The 18,956-nt window shown below is 31.9% G+C and overlaps 1 protein-coding gene across 1 annotated transcript in view; it reads left to right on the forward strand.

Annotated features, from left to right (window-relative positions):
* LOC108749507 (cyclic AMP response element-binding protein A) overlaps positions 1-15,993 on the forward strand; it is a 30,645-nt gene extending 14,652 nt beyond the window's left edge. The window contains exons 2-6 of the mRNA XM_018488282.1: positions 12,511-12,826; positions 12,973-13,310; positions 14,459-14,725; positions 15,390-15,533; positions 15,644-15,993. Of these exons, the coding sequence (XP_018343784.1) occupies positions 12,511-12,826; positions 12,973-13,310; positions 14,459-14,725; positions 15,390-15,533; positions 15,644-15,826 (1,248 nt within the window). The 3' untranslated portion in view covers positions 15,827-15,993. The remainder of the gene's footprint in view (positions 1-12,510; positions 12,827-12,972; positions 13,311-14,458; positions 14,726-15,389; positions 15,534-15,643) is intronic.
* Positions 15,994-18,956: the final 2,963 nt, after the last annotated feature.

Below are 18,956 nucleotides of genomic sequence, written 5' to 3' on the forward strand. Positions count from 1 at the left end.
AAAATAACAGAAAATATGATACTTACTTGTGAGAGAGAAGTAGAATCTCAAAATCTTTTGTACTTTCTAAAATACCATACATTTTCCAAAAATCATACTGTAAAAACATTATATGTAAAATTATAACAATTATGGAACTCACTACTAATCCCTTAAACGTCAAATTGACAGTAACATTGCATCAATATTTTAATTTTTTATTTAACAATATAAATGTAATCTAACACATATATGTATATTGTATACATAACAGTTACATTATTGAGCATAAAATTATAACATTGATGTAATATGTTACTGTTAGTTTATATTTAGCAAACAAAGTTATATATTTATATGTACGTAAGTAAAATTACAACTTACAAATAAAATTATTTTTTTATAGTAATTATAAAAATTAGCAAAAGTAAATTTACAATATAAGTTAAATTTAAGTTAAGTTTACATGATAATTCGCCAATGAATTGCGTATAATTTTTCTTAAACTACGTTACCGATGTACAAATGTAAAAATGCAAATTTAATTTGTGTAACATTATTATTATGTTATAATATGCGACGTACCAAAGCAAAATGTTTCACTTTTTTTAATTTGTCAGAAGAAAGGAAAAGCTTATTTTCTTCTTGAAAATTATTTACTTCAAAAATTTTACAGAAAATTATTGATAATTAAAGATATAAACAATCGATTTTTGTAAAAATTTTTAATGAAACAATTTTAATTTAAAAAAATTGTGTTAAAGATGTCAAAATATCAAAATGTTATACGTTCAAGAAAAAAACGCAAGTTAACATTGCAATTAGCGAATAAAGCACTTTCCATGCCAAGTATTAATATATGAGATAACGAAGTCAATACTTATAATCAATTCATACAATAAAACGCATTCTAACAATTTTATCACACATATAACGTTTTGCTGTGGCGATATTATAAAATGTATAATATCCTCATGTGCAATATTATAAAAATTTATGAATTTATATAAAAACTATAAAATATTATTGTGTGTAATTTTTTCTTTAAAATAAATATATATTTACACAATTAGAAATAAAAGTAAATTAATTTTTGTAAAAGACTACAATTTTAAATACTTCTACTATAAATTGTGTAATTTTTACGCATATTATTTATATAATTTTACATACTTTTTTTACGTATTTTAATATGGCTAAAGACATTTAAAAGATGAAAATTTCCATTTCAGATCTTTTTTCTGGCCTTCCAATTTGCGTTGAGAATGCCATGCTGCTTGCTTCGATTTATTTTGAATCCTTTCTATTTAACTTCTCGCAAGATTATTATTAGATTCGGCAGCAAATCTTAGTGAGTTCAGGTAGTAGTAAGTTCAGGGTTACGGGACTTCTTAAATCTGGCGCTCATCTCAACAAACTTCTCGCATAATCGATGACGTAAGTGATCGGTCGCCAGGGACGACTTTTTTTTCGAAACGCATATTTATCAGGCGCGTTAAACAGACACGAGCGATTCGCCCACAGGTATAACGACAACGATAAAAGGCAAAACAGTGGCCTGGCGAATCGGTCGTGTTGAATAGTTACGCGCATAGTGTGATAAGCTCTTATCAGCTGCGTTTACCATTGCGCACTGCCTCTCCTTTTCCGTCTTCCTTCGTCGCATTGTCCCTTTCGAAACTTTATACATAGATTAGTAATTCCTTGCATTTATTTGACCTAATTGATAACAGCGTGGATTTATACGACACCGATTCCTTAACTATGTTTCTTCATGCACGTACGTGGATGGAGAATACGTAACAAACGGTTACGCTTAATCTGTAACTGGAATATAGAGATTTCTGATATTCTTGAGTTAATTTTTAATTACATTTTTAAAATTTTTGAATAATGTAATGAATTGGAATTTTATAATGATTTGCGATCTTGTTTTTTTTTCAGTTTTATTCGATTCGTCTAAGCTAATTATCATACTATTTATGCTAAGTTCAAATGTTGCTTAATTTTTTTATATAGTTCAAAGTTAAACACTTCTAAAATTAATAACAAAGAACTGTATATATGGATGTAATAGATCCCAAAGACCCACATATTTCTTCAGCATCGGGAAAAATATGCGTCTCTGTTAATCTCCGAGCACACCGATATTTTGCTCACATTCAGCAAGATATGCTTCGTGTATACTGTAGCAAATATAACGTAAATAACGTGATTATCAAGTTTGTTTATTGTGCTTTTAAATAAAACTCATGGATTCATGGAATCTCATGTTTTTATTTATATATGCATTGCTTAGTAAGCCTATCAGCAAACTGATAAGATATTGTAGCTTTTAATTATTCGAATTGATTAATCAAATACTTTACATACATACTATTAATTTCTATGTCGCATATTACGATTATGCCAATAAGTCTATATAAAATAATTCTTAAACACATTTTCTTTCCTATACATATTTCTTCTTATATTTACTTATTTGCATCATATTTATCGGACGATAATGCATCGAATATCAAGTTAAATAAAAACGACAATGTTGAAAACTCTGTGACGACAATGTTGAAAACTAAATTATCTGACTCAGATAATTTAGAATTGTCCAAAGTTCTTCTTTTCGAAAAAGAGATAGCAAAAAATATCTATAAATTTAACAAAAATAAAGACGGACAAAACAGATAAAGAAAGATCGATTAAAATATTGAATACTACATTGTATATTACGTTGTGACTGATAAAAAAAAGCTAATTAGTTTACATTCTTGACATACATATAATGTTGTATAATGGACTATTGATCTGAATACTGCGTGTAATTATACTAATTACTGATAAAGTTAATTAGTTGGTTATATAAAAGCATCCTGCAGGAACTTCAACTCAGAATTTATAATTATATAAATGATTCTAAATTATATGTAAATTTCCTAGACTTCTTAAATACAAAACAAATGTATTTCAAATCTTTCTGAACGAGTCACCGCACGTATCTAGAACTGTATTCGAAATTGAATTGAAACCGATGTTTATATTCAACGTTTCGAATATCAAAGATGATTGAGGAGACGCGTCGAAGATAATTTGCAGATATCTTAAATTCAAATTCCTGGAATATAAAGAGGTCAGAACTTTTCCGTGTCTAAAGTTGTTAATCTATTTACTCTTTCTACGTACATGTTATTTTCTCATGTATTTATGCAACCGCTGGCAAGAACAATAATTGAAATTGACTCCGTGATTGGGAGGCCTTTTGACTTTATCATGAGTATTGTGTCGCCCAATAGCTATTCGCTGGCTTTATTGGTCTCTCAGATTCGAATACTAATCGATGGAGTGATATATCTCGAGGTCACAGGTACAGAGAGAATGGTCTTCTGCATTCGATTCGAATTATCGTCATTGATTGCTCTATTCTTAGGCGCAATAGTAGAAAGTAATAAATTCGTCGAGCGATAGCTCGTAGAGCTGCAGCTCGTAATATCAAATATTACATATGTATTTAACACAATTAGAAATTCTCCTTTGCTTGTGTGTGTGTGTGTGTGTGTGTGTGTGTGTGTGTATTGCAATATGTAATTTACTATTTTTGTTTTATCTTGAAATTAACCCTTGAAATTAATCTTGTTTTATCATGAAAATTTACATAATGCCGTCGAGTCATTTTGTATCATGAGAGAGCAAAATTTGCAAACTTTGACATCGGTGTGCACTGAGTAAGCAGCCAAATATTCTTTTTTCCTTTATCACACGTAAAAATATCTTTCGTCTTAAGTAGCACCTTTTATTCCCTATTGTATCTACCGAGCAGAAAACTACCTGTTGATCCTGTGAATCACGAAAAGATCATTTCGACGGATTTATACCATGTTTCCCTCGAAGACGAATAAAGACCGATCATGCAAGTAATTCCGAGCCGTACGTGAGAATTTGTTCGAATTCCTGGGAGTAGCCGTAAATACGCCTCGCTAAGCATCAATTTCGCTTACGAAGTTACTCGGCCCATTCATCGAATACATATGCGATTCATCTTTATATACTTTAACAAGATAGTTGTAAAAACAACATGGATTAATCGTACAAAAATGTACAAAACAAATTTTAATCACGCAATTATGTCTGAATATGTGATACAAATAAATATTATTCGATGTAGTGTTACAAATTTAGCTCGATTTATTCTATGAGATAGGAAAAAGAACGAAGAAAGACCATTTGGACAAGCAATATAAAAGTAAAAAATATATAATAATTTTTTAACGTAAAAAATTAAAATAATGACGCGACACTTCAACTTACTAAAAGTGCTTTCGATTTAATGTAACTCGACATAAACATTATTCTGTCTTGCTTGACATTCAATGGGTAATCAAAAACAGAATGATACAAATTCAATTTAATTTACTCTAGATCCCTTACAGAAATTTAATACTGAAATGTAATTAATTATTTATTAAACATTAAACAACAGTGTTTTTAATATTTAAAATAAGTAATTAATCATTGTCTTTTAATATTAAATTTGTCAGGATTAATGGATTTCTGTAAAAGGAGGTAGAAAAAAATGAAAAGAAGTTGAAAATATCATGATGCATCCGATTTCCATATAATTTGTTAATTAGAATGTCGACATTATTTAAATTAATTAAAATAATTAACGGTTGCACAGGCATATTAGCCTTGCATTTGCGTGGCCTGTTAATCGTTCGTATTTTCTGCTTTTGCGAAATTTCACTTGGCGAAATTTCATTTTTACGAAAGGAAGCTCGCTTGACGAATTCGTCGTCGTTGGAATTTGACGAATGCAAATTATTTTTGCAGCGATATGCAAAATTTTTCAAAATAAACACCTCGGATTTACGTTGTCCGATCCCATTGGCGATTCTCGAGTAGCCGAAGCTTTCTAGAGTTTCTCGACTTTCTTGAGAAGGTTCACGGCTACCTGTTAGGAAGGGATCTGGTTTTGAAACGAGTTGTATGGCAGTACATCGCACAGGAGAAAGAGAGACCTGTCGCCGTCGCCGGCGTCGTCGACCATGGTGGGGAATAGACGAAGTGACGGGATGGTTCGGATGAAACTCGAGGACATTCACCTTTTTTCGTGACTTCGACGAGGCCGACAGACGCCGTTGAACTACCCTTCTCTATCAGCTAGGATCCTGAACAATTGACCTATTCGTCCACAATAGAGAAGTCCGTCTTCGTGATTGGGAATAGTGATTACTACAGGCAGTCTAAAGCCATTTTCGGAGAGGACGCCAATCGTATCATTTATATTCCTAAAATGTTTCCAAAATATAAAACCGTATAATCTGAAATTCACACAACTTGCATAGCTATATATATATAAATTTATATTAAATAGAATATTTCATATTAAATTAAACGCACAATATAGTTAAATACACTACACTGTTAAATTTATGATATCAAATTTGACATCCAATTTGAATTATTTTTAATCATTTCTATATAAGTCATTAATTAAAACAATAGAGTTAAATAATTTAACTGAAGAAATATATTTCAAGATATATATTTTTTTCTGCATTGAAGCAGAGCGACAAACATTAATACATACGCTCGTAAGGAATTCATATGTTAAATCAATTTAGTCGACGCTTTTTAACATGCGAAGAACACTAATAACTGCAAATCTTTATAAACAGTTTGGAAAGTCATCACGAGAGAGAGTAGTATGCCCGATGAATACAAAAATTTGTAATTAAACTCCAAATTGTATTTATTCAAAATTTTTACATAAAAAAAAATGTAATCATATATTCATTCAAAATTTTGAGTTTCCAAAAAATATTTATTCAAAAAAAAACTATGAATATTTAACGAGTATTGATATTCATTCAAACAAAATATAAACTGAAAAAGAAAGTTTCATAAGTAATCGTTACTTCTTAATTATAATCGGTACTTTGATAACTTTAAGTAAAAAAAATAAATTTTATTTATTTTTGTCATTGTAATATTCAGAGTTTATAAAGAAAACTTAGAAATTTTGAAAAATATTTTAGAAAGATATACATTTTTTATTTATAAATCTAACTATTTGATGGAGCGTCATACATATTTCGATATAATTCTAGTTATATGACAATAATGTTATAAATATTTTATAGGATATCTTGGGCGTGACGTTCATTATGGTCTGTGGACATTAAATTCCGAGATATATTATTTATTCTTAATAAAAATGTCTTTGTTTAATCTATAAGCAAGAATCTATAAACGAGAACATCGTATAAGTCGTGGACTAAGCGCACGGTGTAATCGTAACCATTGTTTTTATAGATTTCTGTTTTCTCTTGTAGGCTTGCAAGCAGATAATACAGAGTAAAAGTGAATACGAAATGAAAATATTCGTAATAATATGAAGAAAATATTCATTCAAATGGAATAAAAAAATTTATTTGTTTCTTACGAATAAAAAAGCGAATTTAAAAAATGTATTTGAATGAGAATTTTTATTTATTTTTTCTTCATTTATTCGAATATTAGATATATTCATCAGACACACACAGAGAGAGAGAGAGAGAGAGAGAGAGAGAGAAGAGGACGATCCAGTCACACATAACGGATGGTTTTTTTTGCTATGTAACGATAGTAACATTGAGAAAATATTTATGTTTGCCTCCGATCTTATTGATATTCTGTACGTTCGAGTTTTGATTATTAGATTGCATTAGCATAATTAGATATTCGGTCGGTGCATGCCGTTGACCTTCCCGTGATGTCTTCGAGTCTTCACACCGCGATATCGCGAATTTCTGCGCTGCGGCTTTCTGGCATAAGCAGTTTCATGATCGCGAAACAAATCGAGTTGTTTTACGGGTGCGATATGAATACCGTGTGTGGACGTTACGCTGTATGCAGTACATAACAAAAACTCAGATCGCACCTTTTACGACTGTGTTTTCATCGAAGATTTAATTTATCGTGAACTGTTATCGCCTTTTTTTATTGGTAATTTACACTCGTATCCGTCGACGATAACACGACAGACGTGCATAGATCTGCTGGACACTGTCGTTTCTTTTATAACGGTTTACAACTCTCGCGTCGATCGCCAGATTATCGCTCCAACCATCTTGCGCACTTGCATTCGTATAATTGTCGATATAGAAGAAACACTTTTATTTGCACTTTATTAATTCTCCGATGCCAAAATTTGTAACTAATGTATGCTTTCCAATTGCTTAACATATCTTAACACAAACGTACACAGGAATGCACAAAGTGTAGCATTGTGCACGGTTTTGATCCACTTCGGATAGAGTTAGATCAAATGTTTTTTCCGCCTGTCTGTATGTACTGAATAAAAAAAAAAGCAAAAGTGTCGGCTACTGGAACGTCCTCCAACGGTATCTCATTTATAGCCGCCGCGGTTAGTAACATGTAATTGTCACTAGAAAACACAAGTTTACGACTAGTAGCCTTCGGATAGAATATGGATGTGTAATGTTATTATACTAATTGTAATGTTATTTCGACAATTACGGCAATTGGAGCGCAACTTGTGTTGCCGTGCGCACGAAAGTGTCTAGTGATTTTACAGTTGGAAAGCACCCACAATTACTAATACAGGGGCTGTAAGAGAGCTCTTTAATTTATGTTAATTAAAAGTCACTAATTAATTTTAAAGAATCAAAATAACATAATTTATACACGAAAGAAATAATTTTGCAAAGAATCTAAAAATTTAACTAGATACAGATTTGAAAATAATTTCGTTGGACCCTCCTATTTACATTTAATATGAAACTCAAACATGATGAGTAATATTATAAAAAGTTTTTATAATCCCGCAACCAGTTTAAATGTCTTGCAGAATTATTTATTATCTAATAAAATTATTTCAGATTTAGCTAAATTTTGTTTTTATATTTCAGCAAAAAAAATCGTTCTCTTCGTGTATGTGACTTCCAACAGACTCATCGTCATGTATTCGAGAGGGTTAATATAATAATGTACATGAGAGGGTTAATGTAATAACACAGATGTACATGAAAATTCTCGCATCAGATAATTCGGAGAAAAATGATTAAACGCAACGCTCATGTCTCATACGATTCTCGATTCCACGCGATTACAAGTCACGCGTGCTTAAGCGGCATAGAAACGGCGCGAAATTTTATTTCACGTTACACACACAATATGCTTTTATAGTCCCCGTTCTCATTCATATGTATCGCAGCTTTTGAAACCTTGCTCGAACATGCCACTGCAATTCTCTCCGGTGCATTACCCACGAGCGCGTCTCCGTCTGTATGCGCCTTCAATGCACTGGCGCACAATTGCTTTTCGACCCGTGCACCGTGTATCGGAGTTTAGCGTCGAACCGACAAGTGGAAAGGTCAGTTCTGTTAATAACCGGCATAACTTTGCGGCCGCGCCATCTTTATCGCAGATCCATTATGTTCGTCTGGTGAAAATCGTCCAACTGGTTGGGAACAGAAATTAAAAAGAATTAGAAAGGTCGATGATGCATAAGACTTTAAAGATATCTTGATTATACAATATTGGCTAAAAGTCTTTGGCTATTAGCCGAAGAATTAATCCAAAAAGCAACAAGAGAATCTTACTCACAGATACTCAAACGTATAATAACAGAACGATCTAGAAAATTTTCATATTTTTATGTAATACTTCGAGAAGTGATACATACATTCTTAAAATTTAATTTGCTTGAGATCGAGACGAAAAAAAAATATCTTTCGCTTTACTCGCATTAATTCATATGTCCAATTCAAAATAGAAACAGTGCAAGAGAGTGTGACCAAAACGCGAATAAACGGACACGCTCCTTATCTCTTCTCAATTAATTAATTGCATTATTTAATAACGCAGTAATAACATGCGTAATAACGGAGAGGCGTATAATAATAATTGTTCTTGAAAAAATGAGCAATTGAAATAATTACGCGATTTCTCGTGGACAGCTGAAACGACGAAATAATAATGCCGCGGTAGCGAAATAACTCGTCGCGAAAATTATCGAGCCCGGACCCCCGGGCTCGATCCACTTCCCGTGTTGCGCCGCAGTTAGTTAATATCAATCGCTACGTTGCAATTTTGCGGCGGAGAAATTCAATCGGAATTTCTATCCCGGAGGGAGGACACAGAAGCGCCGCGCCGGCCCTCCGAGATCTCTAGATCTCTAGAGGAAATATCATAGTATTAAGAGAATACGCTAGTAATTGCGACACGAAAAAAATCAACGATTAATTATTTATTTAATTCATTACTTATCATTCTTCCATATCTGTATATAAATCTTGTTTGTAAATCCACGTAAAAACTAATCGATCAGAAATGCTTCTCAACCTCAGTTGTTAACTTTATTAACAAAAAATTGAGTTAAATGTTCAATATACACACCTCACGTTTTGATTTCAAGCTATAAAAATAAGTTAACATCAATTTTTATCTTAGAAATATTTATTTTCAATATTTATTTTCGAAATTGATTATTTACTGGACTGACAATGAGAATCAAGCAATTTCCTCGAAAAGATTTATATATTTCCTATTATCGAATATAATAGCGAATCCGATACAAGGAAACAACATCGATAAAAGTATAATTCTACTCGCAGCAGAATTGTATGGTAAAAATAGTATATACGAATGATGATAAGGTTATAGCTTTTTATTAGAGGAAACCATTAAAAAATATACATCAATACGAGAAAACTCACATATATTAATTTATCAGTATACGAATAAATTTATTACGATAATTCACATGAGCGATTGCGGATGTGTGTGTGTGTGTGTGTGTGTGTCCAAAGTTTGCAGAGCATACACGGAAAATTGAGTGATAATGAATGATAAGACGCGTATTTAAAGCTATGGATGGACGATCGCAAAAAGGGATGCACGTGTATCCTCCGCCGTATCTCCAAAAAGACAACGAGAAGGATTGCCCGTTACGGACATGCTTCCGCCGGAAGTGAGACGTGGAAGGATGGGAGATAAGTGTTGGGGCCGCGCGACCAGAGCATAACGGAGTGCTACGACGGCTACGACGACGAAGGGCAAAAAGACGAAAAGAAAGAGCGAGAGAAGGATAGAGGGAACAGGAAAAGGAAGAGTGATGTCGTGACCTTGCGAATCGAGTTCCGCATTGCTGTAGCCAACAGATTTTTATGGTGCCACCGTTATAAATGTGGGATATTTCAATGATCAATAATAAGCCATTAGCTAAATGAGCTTTTAATCAGTACGACTGAACGCAACAACAAAATTTTAATTTTACTCCAATAAAATGATCTTTTTTAGACTAAACACTCAATTTGTCGGATTTTTTAAATTGTTACTAGGTACGCGAAGAATTATACAAGTATAATACTGGAGATGTTGACCTAATGTAATGATAAAGCTTTGCGAGAAAAGTTTTATGCAATGGAAACAAGAGAATGGTAGAGGAAAACGAAGATGACTGAGGTTTGAGTTCCGGGTTGTTGGTTACTAATGGTCCTATTGTAACTAATTACCTACTTGCGGGAAATTGTTACATTCCCATCTAAATTAGGGGGACCACAATGTATAACGAAGAAAAGAGTAGAAAAATGAAGACAAAAACAAAAAAATGAATAGAATGATCGAAAAATAAATAGAATGAGAAATATAGAAATAAAAGTGTAATTTTATAAAATTCAATTCAACAGTTATTGCTTTTAAATTAATTTCCAAAAATAAATAGCACCGCGCGTAGAATGCGACACATTACAAATTGCTTCGAACGTATCCTACGCTTCTGACATCGATAAATTATTCATTGAACCGCCGTTAAACGTTATACGACATCAGACAAGCGTCGCGTCGTTTAAATCATTGTTCAAATATCATTTCACTGCCGGATTTGCAGAGCAAACCGTGCATAACGGGGAAGTCCACGACTAAAGGAAAACCATATACTATATACCAACTGTGCGAGAGCAAAGCGAGAAGCTGAATAGCTGGTAGCAACAGCGTCGTTAGCGCAGCACGAAAAGATTCGTCTTGACCTTGGGACCAGGTTCCGCATTGCTGGATCGCACTCGGTTAGGGTCCCCGAAGATCGCAGAAGGAGGCGAAGTCGTTGCTACCAGCTATACCTCATGGACTCGCGCGGGTAATGGCCGACCTTCAACTTGACCGCTCAACTTGAGCGCCCTTCTCCTTCGCTTAGAGTGTGCTCGCGGAACGTTCGCGTATAATTTTAGAAGCACGCGAGGTCCTTGACACCTCGCCTCAAGACGACGGGCGGCAACCATTGACAATTGCGAACGCTGCCCCTCCCTTGTCCATTGACTCGCGTCACGTTACTTTTTTGGTGAAATTTCACATAGAATCGATTTCTGCTCGGATTGTTTCTCTCCACTTGCTCGAATCGTCGATTGACCAATCGGTAAATCTTTACCTCCATTTCTACTTGTGTAAATTAATTTTAATCTTGATTTGATCTTTATACCTTTGTGCATCTTTTTTTTAGTTTGAAGAAATAGAGAAAGCTAACGAGTGAGTTAAGTCAAGATTAAAGTTAATCTACTTCTTTTAGCAAAAATAAACGTCAAAGAATCAAGTGAATCTTGATGACAAAGATACACAAAGATAAAAAAAAATAAAATAAAATACTTGTATCAAATAAATTCTTTCTTCATATTTATAATGGTTTTTTTATTTAGAGAAGATCTAGTGATAAGCATCAACGATGTAGGTAACAATTATATAAGTTTTAAAATAAAGTTATAAAATTAATATATTATATAGTTGAATAAACTTTTTAATAGTCATATATTGCAACTAAAACTGAATAGGGGAGAACTAATAAGTTTTCGTAATCCTTGCAATTTGGATTTAATTGCAAAAACACAATTTATTTAACTATATACATTAATTTACATATAAAACTTGTATAGTTGTCATCTATGTAGTTGCTACCATTATGTTATTAAAAACTGCTCCTTTTTTTTAGTGGAAACGGTTTTTATAATAATGGCAACTAGTTTGCAAACAAACAAATTAATTATTGCTTATTAGATTTTTTTGGAAATAAATTCCCAAGGAAATTTAATAATAAATAATTAATTTGTTTGTTTGCACATGTCATTTAGAAGTTAATAATCACTTTTATACTTTTCTATCATCACCGTACGTGAAATGTTACATTTTTCCATTATAGAACTTAAAAAAATATTTAATTATGTTTTAAAATTGGCACAATAAATTCTTTACAGATTTAAAATGCTAGTAGCATCAAAAGTTGACGATCAAATTTAATTTGTGAGATTATTATGATTTTAGATTGATTGTATTGCAAGTCTGAAAGTAATTGGTATGCAGTCTTATATCGATCTGATTGTGAGATATAAATGTATTTAAAATATATATGGAAATATTATTATCCAATATCTACTCTCTTTGACCGTAATTAGCGCTTTTCTTATTTATATTAATTAGATTCTATTCTAAGATTTTTGTTCTAATTAAAAAGATATTTTAACGTTTAACAAATTCTTGTTCACATTACAGATACTCCCTTCAGATATCTTATTGAACACCAAAGAGGAAGAATGGAGCAATGTCTTGAGCTTTAGACACAACGTAATTCTGAGAGACCGTTTAATGACGGACGCAGCTCTTGGTGGACCACGGCCGATAAAATCCGAACATAGTTATAGCCTTTTAACTTCCAGTCCCCCTCCGAGTCCAGCAACGCCAGGAGCTAATCCACATACGCCCAATTCAGGTTCCGGCGCGGTCGGTTCTACCGCAGTGACTACAAATTCCTCCATTGATTTCGCCAATCTGGATCATAAATCTCTCGATATCCGTGACAGAATTGATGGTAAGAAAATAATACAGATTTTTAAAAAACATAGATAAGTTTATCGTACGACATTCTTAAATTCTTCATCATTTTTTTCTTCAAAACTGTTAGCTAAAAGGTAAGAAAAGGGATGTGAAAAATTATCACTGAGAATGTTGTTTCAGATATGGAAGAAGAATGTTTCCCAGCTATTTCGATAAGCAACACTTCGAATCGCGTCGAATCATCATCGTCGTCGTCAACGTCGCCGTTAACGTCATCATCTACCTCGAGTATAATCCTCAAGAGAAACGACCTAGTACCTGAAGATAATGAATGTCCTGAAATAAAGGGCGAACCTATTAGTGCCCCGGCAAGTCCCTGTGCACCTTGTCAACCGAATTGCGATATGATGGACGATAAAAGCACGATAACAATAGTATCGCCACAGAGCCTCCATTTCGCCAAAACCCATCTCTCACACACGAGCGACAGCGAAGAGGATGACGAGGAGTACTATCAGGTATCTCAACTTAAATCAATATTACACCACGTTTTCGAACGATAACATACTTTAACATACTTTTAGTATAGGTTTATCCGTCAATAAATTATCTACATTTTACATTATTTATCCTAATAGTAAAAAATACTTTGCATTTTGTTAAAATTTTTGTGTTGAATTTTTAACATAGTGTTAATTCAATATTACCGGAACTTATATGACTTACTTACTTTATTTATATGACTTAAGCTTTACTATTTTTTATAATTTTTTGCTGAGTCCAAAATTGAAAACTGATAGTCAGATTCAAAAAAAGAAACATTTCTGAACTTTAAAAAAAGATTTGAGATATTTTCAAATATTTACAGAGTTGCAATGAAGATTTAAAAAAAAAGTAGCATTTAGGTCATATATTGGGTTATATATGTATATATATATATTTTTTTTCTTATTTCTAAGAACTAGAAAAAGATAAATGGTAAATTAAATCAAGATAATTATCTTATTTTACATTGTGCATTGATGGAACTTTGCCAAACCAGTGTTATCTATTGAATTCACTATATAATTACAAAAACAGTAAATAAGGCTTCTAGGTACTAGGTCACATATAAAATCCAATTATTTTAATATGATTATACAATATTATTTGAATGTTTTGTGTTTAATTGATATTTAACATTTCTTAACTAAAATAATGCATTTTATGAGTAAGTGAATGAATGATAGGTATGAAAATATATAGTTTTAAATTAATTTAAGATGAATTCTAAGATAAAAATAAATGAAAGTACATGTGTTAAAAATGAATGAAAGTATACGGGTTAATTTAACATTATAAATGTTAATTTTATTGAAGAAATATATGCTTTTATAATTTATTAAATATCATCAAAGTATTACATTTATATGTTAATTTTTATTTATATGTTATTTATATATTTATATATAAATATAACATAGATTTTGTACTAATGCTCAACTATATGCTCAACTATATGCTGAAAAGTAGTAATGCTCGCAGAAAGAAGTAAGAATTGTAATGGACTTAAATATTTTACTTACAAGTAAATACGAGCAAAATTGATGATATTTACACGCTTGTTATTTTAATATATCGATTCCATTAACGTGCTGTCATCATCGTCGTTGTCACTTGCTTTCAGAATATGGAAATTGAGGAATACGATGTGATCTGCAAAGGGAAAGAAGCGACCTTACATGCGTCGAGACAGGGATTGCCGCCGACGCCACCCAGTAGCGCAAGCTCTGACAGCGAGGGTACTGCTTCGGCTTCCTGTTCGCCGGAACGCCGAGATTCTCAGACTTGTACACAGAATCTCAGGGGTTTACTGGCACCGAGGCTTTACGTCACCAACGGCACTCACACTACCAGACAACCCATTCATACGCCTTTGATTTCCTGTCAACCGGTAAGACACACTCATGAAGAATATACGCCTTTGATTTCTGATAAATTATTGTTAAGCAGGTTGATAGGTGTGATCCATATTAGATTATAAGTAAATGACAATAGCATTAAGAAGGGAAAACGAGAATCTTGAAGAAAATTTGCTTTTGATATCCAGTTATGCAGAAGAAAGGAATTTCATAAGGAAATTTCATTATTCTTCTGCTATCAATATGGAAATGTTTTACGCGGAAACTATAAATAATTTACATTAAAAAAAAATCATTTATAATAATTAAATGCAATTCTTATCTTCTTTTTATATTTTTTATATACGCTTATGTTAACCTTACTATTAAATAATTTTATTAAATAACTTGACAATACATATACATATTTTTTAAATATTTTTGTTCAATATTCTAGTTCTGATGCATCATATTTCACGTACTCTATATTCCATATTTACATTTTTAATATATAAACTATACAAAGTCGCGTACCATTAGTCAACAAAATGATTGGGTTTGCATTAACAAACTCAAAGTTTCTTTTATGAATGAGTTTCACGTTTTATCATTATCTCTGTTTATTCTTGTCTCTGCAGGATGGTGATCCCATTACTGCTGTTATGTTTATTGATCCAATGTATTAGTGTGATGTATTACATACGATTGACATTACAGAAAGGATCTACGGGAGTGTTAACATTGACGGACGAAGAGAAGAGAACTTTGATAGCCGAAGGATATCCCGTGCCCACGAAGCTTCCACTAACAAAGCAAGAGGAGAAATCTTTAAAGAAAATACGAAGAAAAATTAAAAATAAGGCACGTATAATAGGATCTCGAATACTCCAATTTTCTCAAACGTTATTCAAGCTAATACGAAATTATAAATGTGATGAAAATTACTCATTTTGTGCGCATATTTTTTACAGATATCAGCGCAGGAATCACGAAGAAAGAAGAAGGAATATATGGACGGTTTAGAGAGGCGGGTTACCATGTTGACGAACGAGAATTCCTCTTACAGAGACAGGCTGAATTCTCTAGAAGATACGAATCGCGAGCTAGTGAAGGAGTTACAACGTCTTCAGGCCTTGCTGCAGCTACAACAATAGATTTATTCATTTCTATTTAGAATAGTCTAAATTTGTTTGATGTCATTAAATTTTTATTTTTAAGAAGACTTAACGTTAATTGACGTTAAGTGTAATTGTTCTCCCTAAAAATGAATATTTGATCTGACGAATATTGCAACGATTTGCGATAACACACATGAAACAATTTCATATTGTTATGGAGATTACAAATTATAAATTTTTGGAAAATATTTTAGATTTTCAGATCTTTTACGGATACTAATATCTATATAATCGTCAAATTGCTCTTCCATACAGAAATTTTAATCCTTACAATTGTTATGAGATAATGAAAATATTTTTCATATATATTTTTATTGCTAAGTCACAGATCAGAGTTATAAAGAGATATATTTTTAGGGATTAGTGCAATTTTTTTACATTCCTAGAATGTCTTCCTCACATACAAAATACGACGAAGTATCTTGCAGCGATTGAAAATTTATGAATTCCAAATGCTGCAAACTGCTTCAATTTCTTTAATAACAAGATTTTACGTCAACGTAATAGTAAGTTATATTCTTCGCTAAATATTTTTGCAACATATTTTTGCCAGGAGTGCCTTCACGGATTTATTTCTATATTTCTTCCAGCTTTGCATACCGGAAAATGTATAGGAGGCTAATTTCTTGGAATTATATATTTGACTTGAACTTTTTAATTTTAATAAAATAGAAATATTTCAGAAATATAGGATTCGAATGTTCCATCCGCAATACTTGTTGTGTGTTGCGGAAAATAGTTGCCGGCTATTGCCAAACTCGATGCAACAATAATTTTCGAATAGACGTCCAGGTGTAAACGGCTTTTAATTATTCCCTATGTTTGTACTTTGAAAACGGCGATAACGTTTTAAACGGATCCGTTTAGGATCCGAAAAAGTACATTTGACGTCTATAATAGCGTATTATATATTGATACATAATCTACTAGTTTTGTCATTTGATTCGCCCATATATAAAACAAAATACATATATATAATATATGACATATTTTATTTAGGTAAAAAAAGAAGAGAATATGAAAGTACGATTATTATTATTATTATTATTATGTAGAAAAGTGTAATGTAAAAGTTCGATTCAATCGAAGTTATTGTGTTTGCGTTTTACAAGATGATATTCAGTTTATTGTATGTACAATAAGATTATCATATAGATTGAATTGGAAACAATTGCGTCGAATCGACGGTGTACTATGTTTTTAGGGCACTATCACTAACGCTAAAACAGATGTTGAAGTAAGGCTCTAAGATTACCGACGCATTAATTCATTTCGTTTTAATTCGAAACGCGAAGTAGAAACGTTTGTAGAATATAAGTTTACGAATGTAGAATGCATTTTGCTTGTCCACGAAAAATCATCTATAATTCGCCATTGCGTCTGCAAGGCAATGAAAATCAATTTTATTCGAACGGTGAGCTCTAGATTCATTCTTCTTGACTTATATCGTTATATAGATAAATATATACATGATCGCACTCTAGAAAATTGTAGAGCAAAGTGATATAATTTCAAATACACATGATACAATTCTGAAAAGTAAGATTTAAATCCAACTTTCAAAATTTGGTTTTTCCTGTTTGGCGGTATCCTTTAGTATCCTCTACACAATGAGATTAGTGTTACCAAACTTAAATCTTGAAATTGGATCAAATCTTATTTCATTCAGAATTGTACTATATTCAAAATTATTTAAACTTTACTCTATAGGATATTGTTGGTTTCCTGATCTTCTCAAATGTGATGCTGTATTTGTGCAGTAAGCAAAACTTCAATCGAGCTAATAAATCTTGCTACTAAATGTCATTGGCATCACATGCCAATCAAAATGACTTTTAATTGTCTTCTTCGTAAATTTTGTTTTACGATTAGCGTAGGAAATCATGATAGTGTGAGAAATGTCGTTACCGCACGATAATGGCGAACTTCTCAACTGCTTACCACATGAAAGTCGTGGAAAGGGACCAATGTATGCAAGATGAGATTACTTTTTTCTTCTCCTCCCTTCCTTTTCGCTTCACGTAATTGCCAAATAAATAATAGCGTTTAATGTCGTATCGCGTGTCCAGGAGGTAGTACTTGTATTAAATGGTCACACATCCCTCGCCTGAATGTTTATAGAATTCTAGCTATATTAATATTATTTAAATATACGAAATATGCATTTTGATCGGCCGATTAATGATTTTTTTATCCTGTAAGTCTAATACTGCAATATATTGTAAATGACATATGCATATAGCATGGCTGTACGGAATTTTCATATGTTTATTCTTGAGATTTATACATAACATATTATATTTAATTAACAAAAATAAATTATTATATAACCAGAGCTTCGGTAAATTAAAGTCAATTTTAAATTCATCGAAGAAAACTGTTATTACTAATTTCTCTTTTCTTTTTCTAAGTCATGCTGTATACATGAAAACGCATAATTTAAGAAAAAAATTGAATTTCAAAATAATTATTTTCAAATAAATTATTTTTAGACTTTTTGTAAAAATTGATGAAAAGACCTATTGAAGATATACTGTTAGAAAAATATCAATGAAAAAGTCAATAAATGTAACAAATGAGAGTAATCAATTAACGTACATGAGAGTGTGAAAGAACTTCCGGATATTTCACGGATTCTACAAACACTGATCGGCTAAAAATTTTTATTCTTTTGTCTACGTACACATAAAACTCACGCACACGATTTTTAATTACCACATTCACGCGTGATAAAAAAATAATTACATGTCTGTACAAAGCAGCAGAGTAATGATTTTTATGAAAACAAAAGAGTTTAATATATTCTATGAGAAATTTTTATAGATAATTATAATATATATATATACATTTATTATATATTATAAATGATTATATTTTACGACAAATTACAGAAACGTTTGACAATGAAGGAAGTCGCATGGTTTTCTGTTAAGATATACAAATTCATAATATTATATTACTGTTCTTGTTATCATGATGTATCATTTGTTTGTCATATGCGATGCGAGCGTTCATGCATCTTTGTAGCATGTGCTTGACGTATATTTATCCAGCGAGAAAGAAAGAGAGAGAGAGAGAGAGAGAGAGAGAGAGAGAGAGAGAGAGA

The sequence above is a fragment of the Trachymyrmex septentrionalis genome, unplaced genomic scaffold (assembly GCF_001594115.1).
Source record: "Trachymyrmex septentrionalis isolate Tsep2-gDNA-1 unplaced genomic scaffold, Tsep1.0 scaffold29, whole genome shotgun sequence".
Classification (NCBI taxonomy): domain Eukaryota; kingdom Metazoa; phylum Arthropoda; class Insecta; order Hymenoptera; family Formicidae; genus Trachymyrmex; species Trachymyrmex septentrionalis.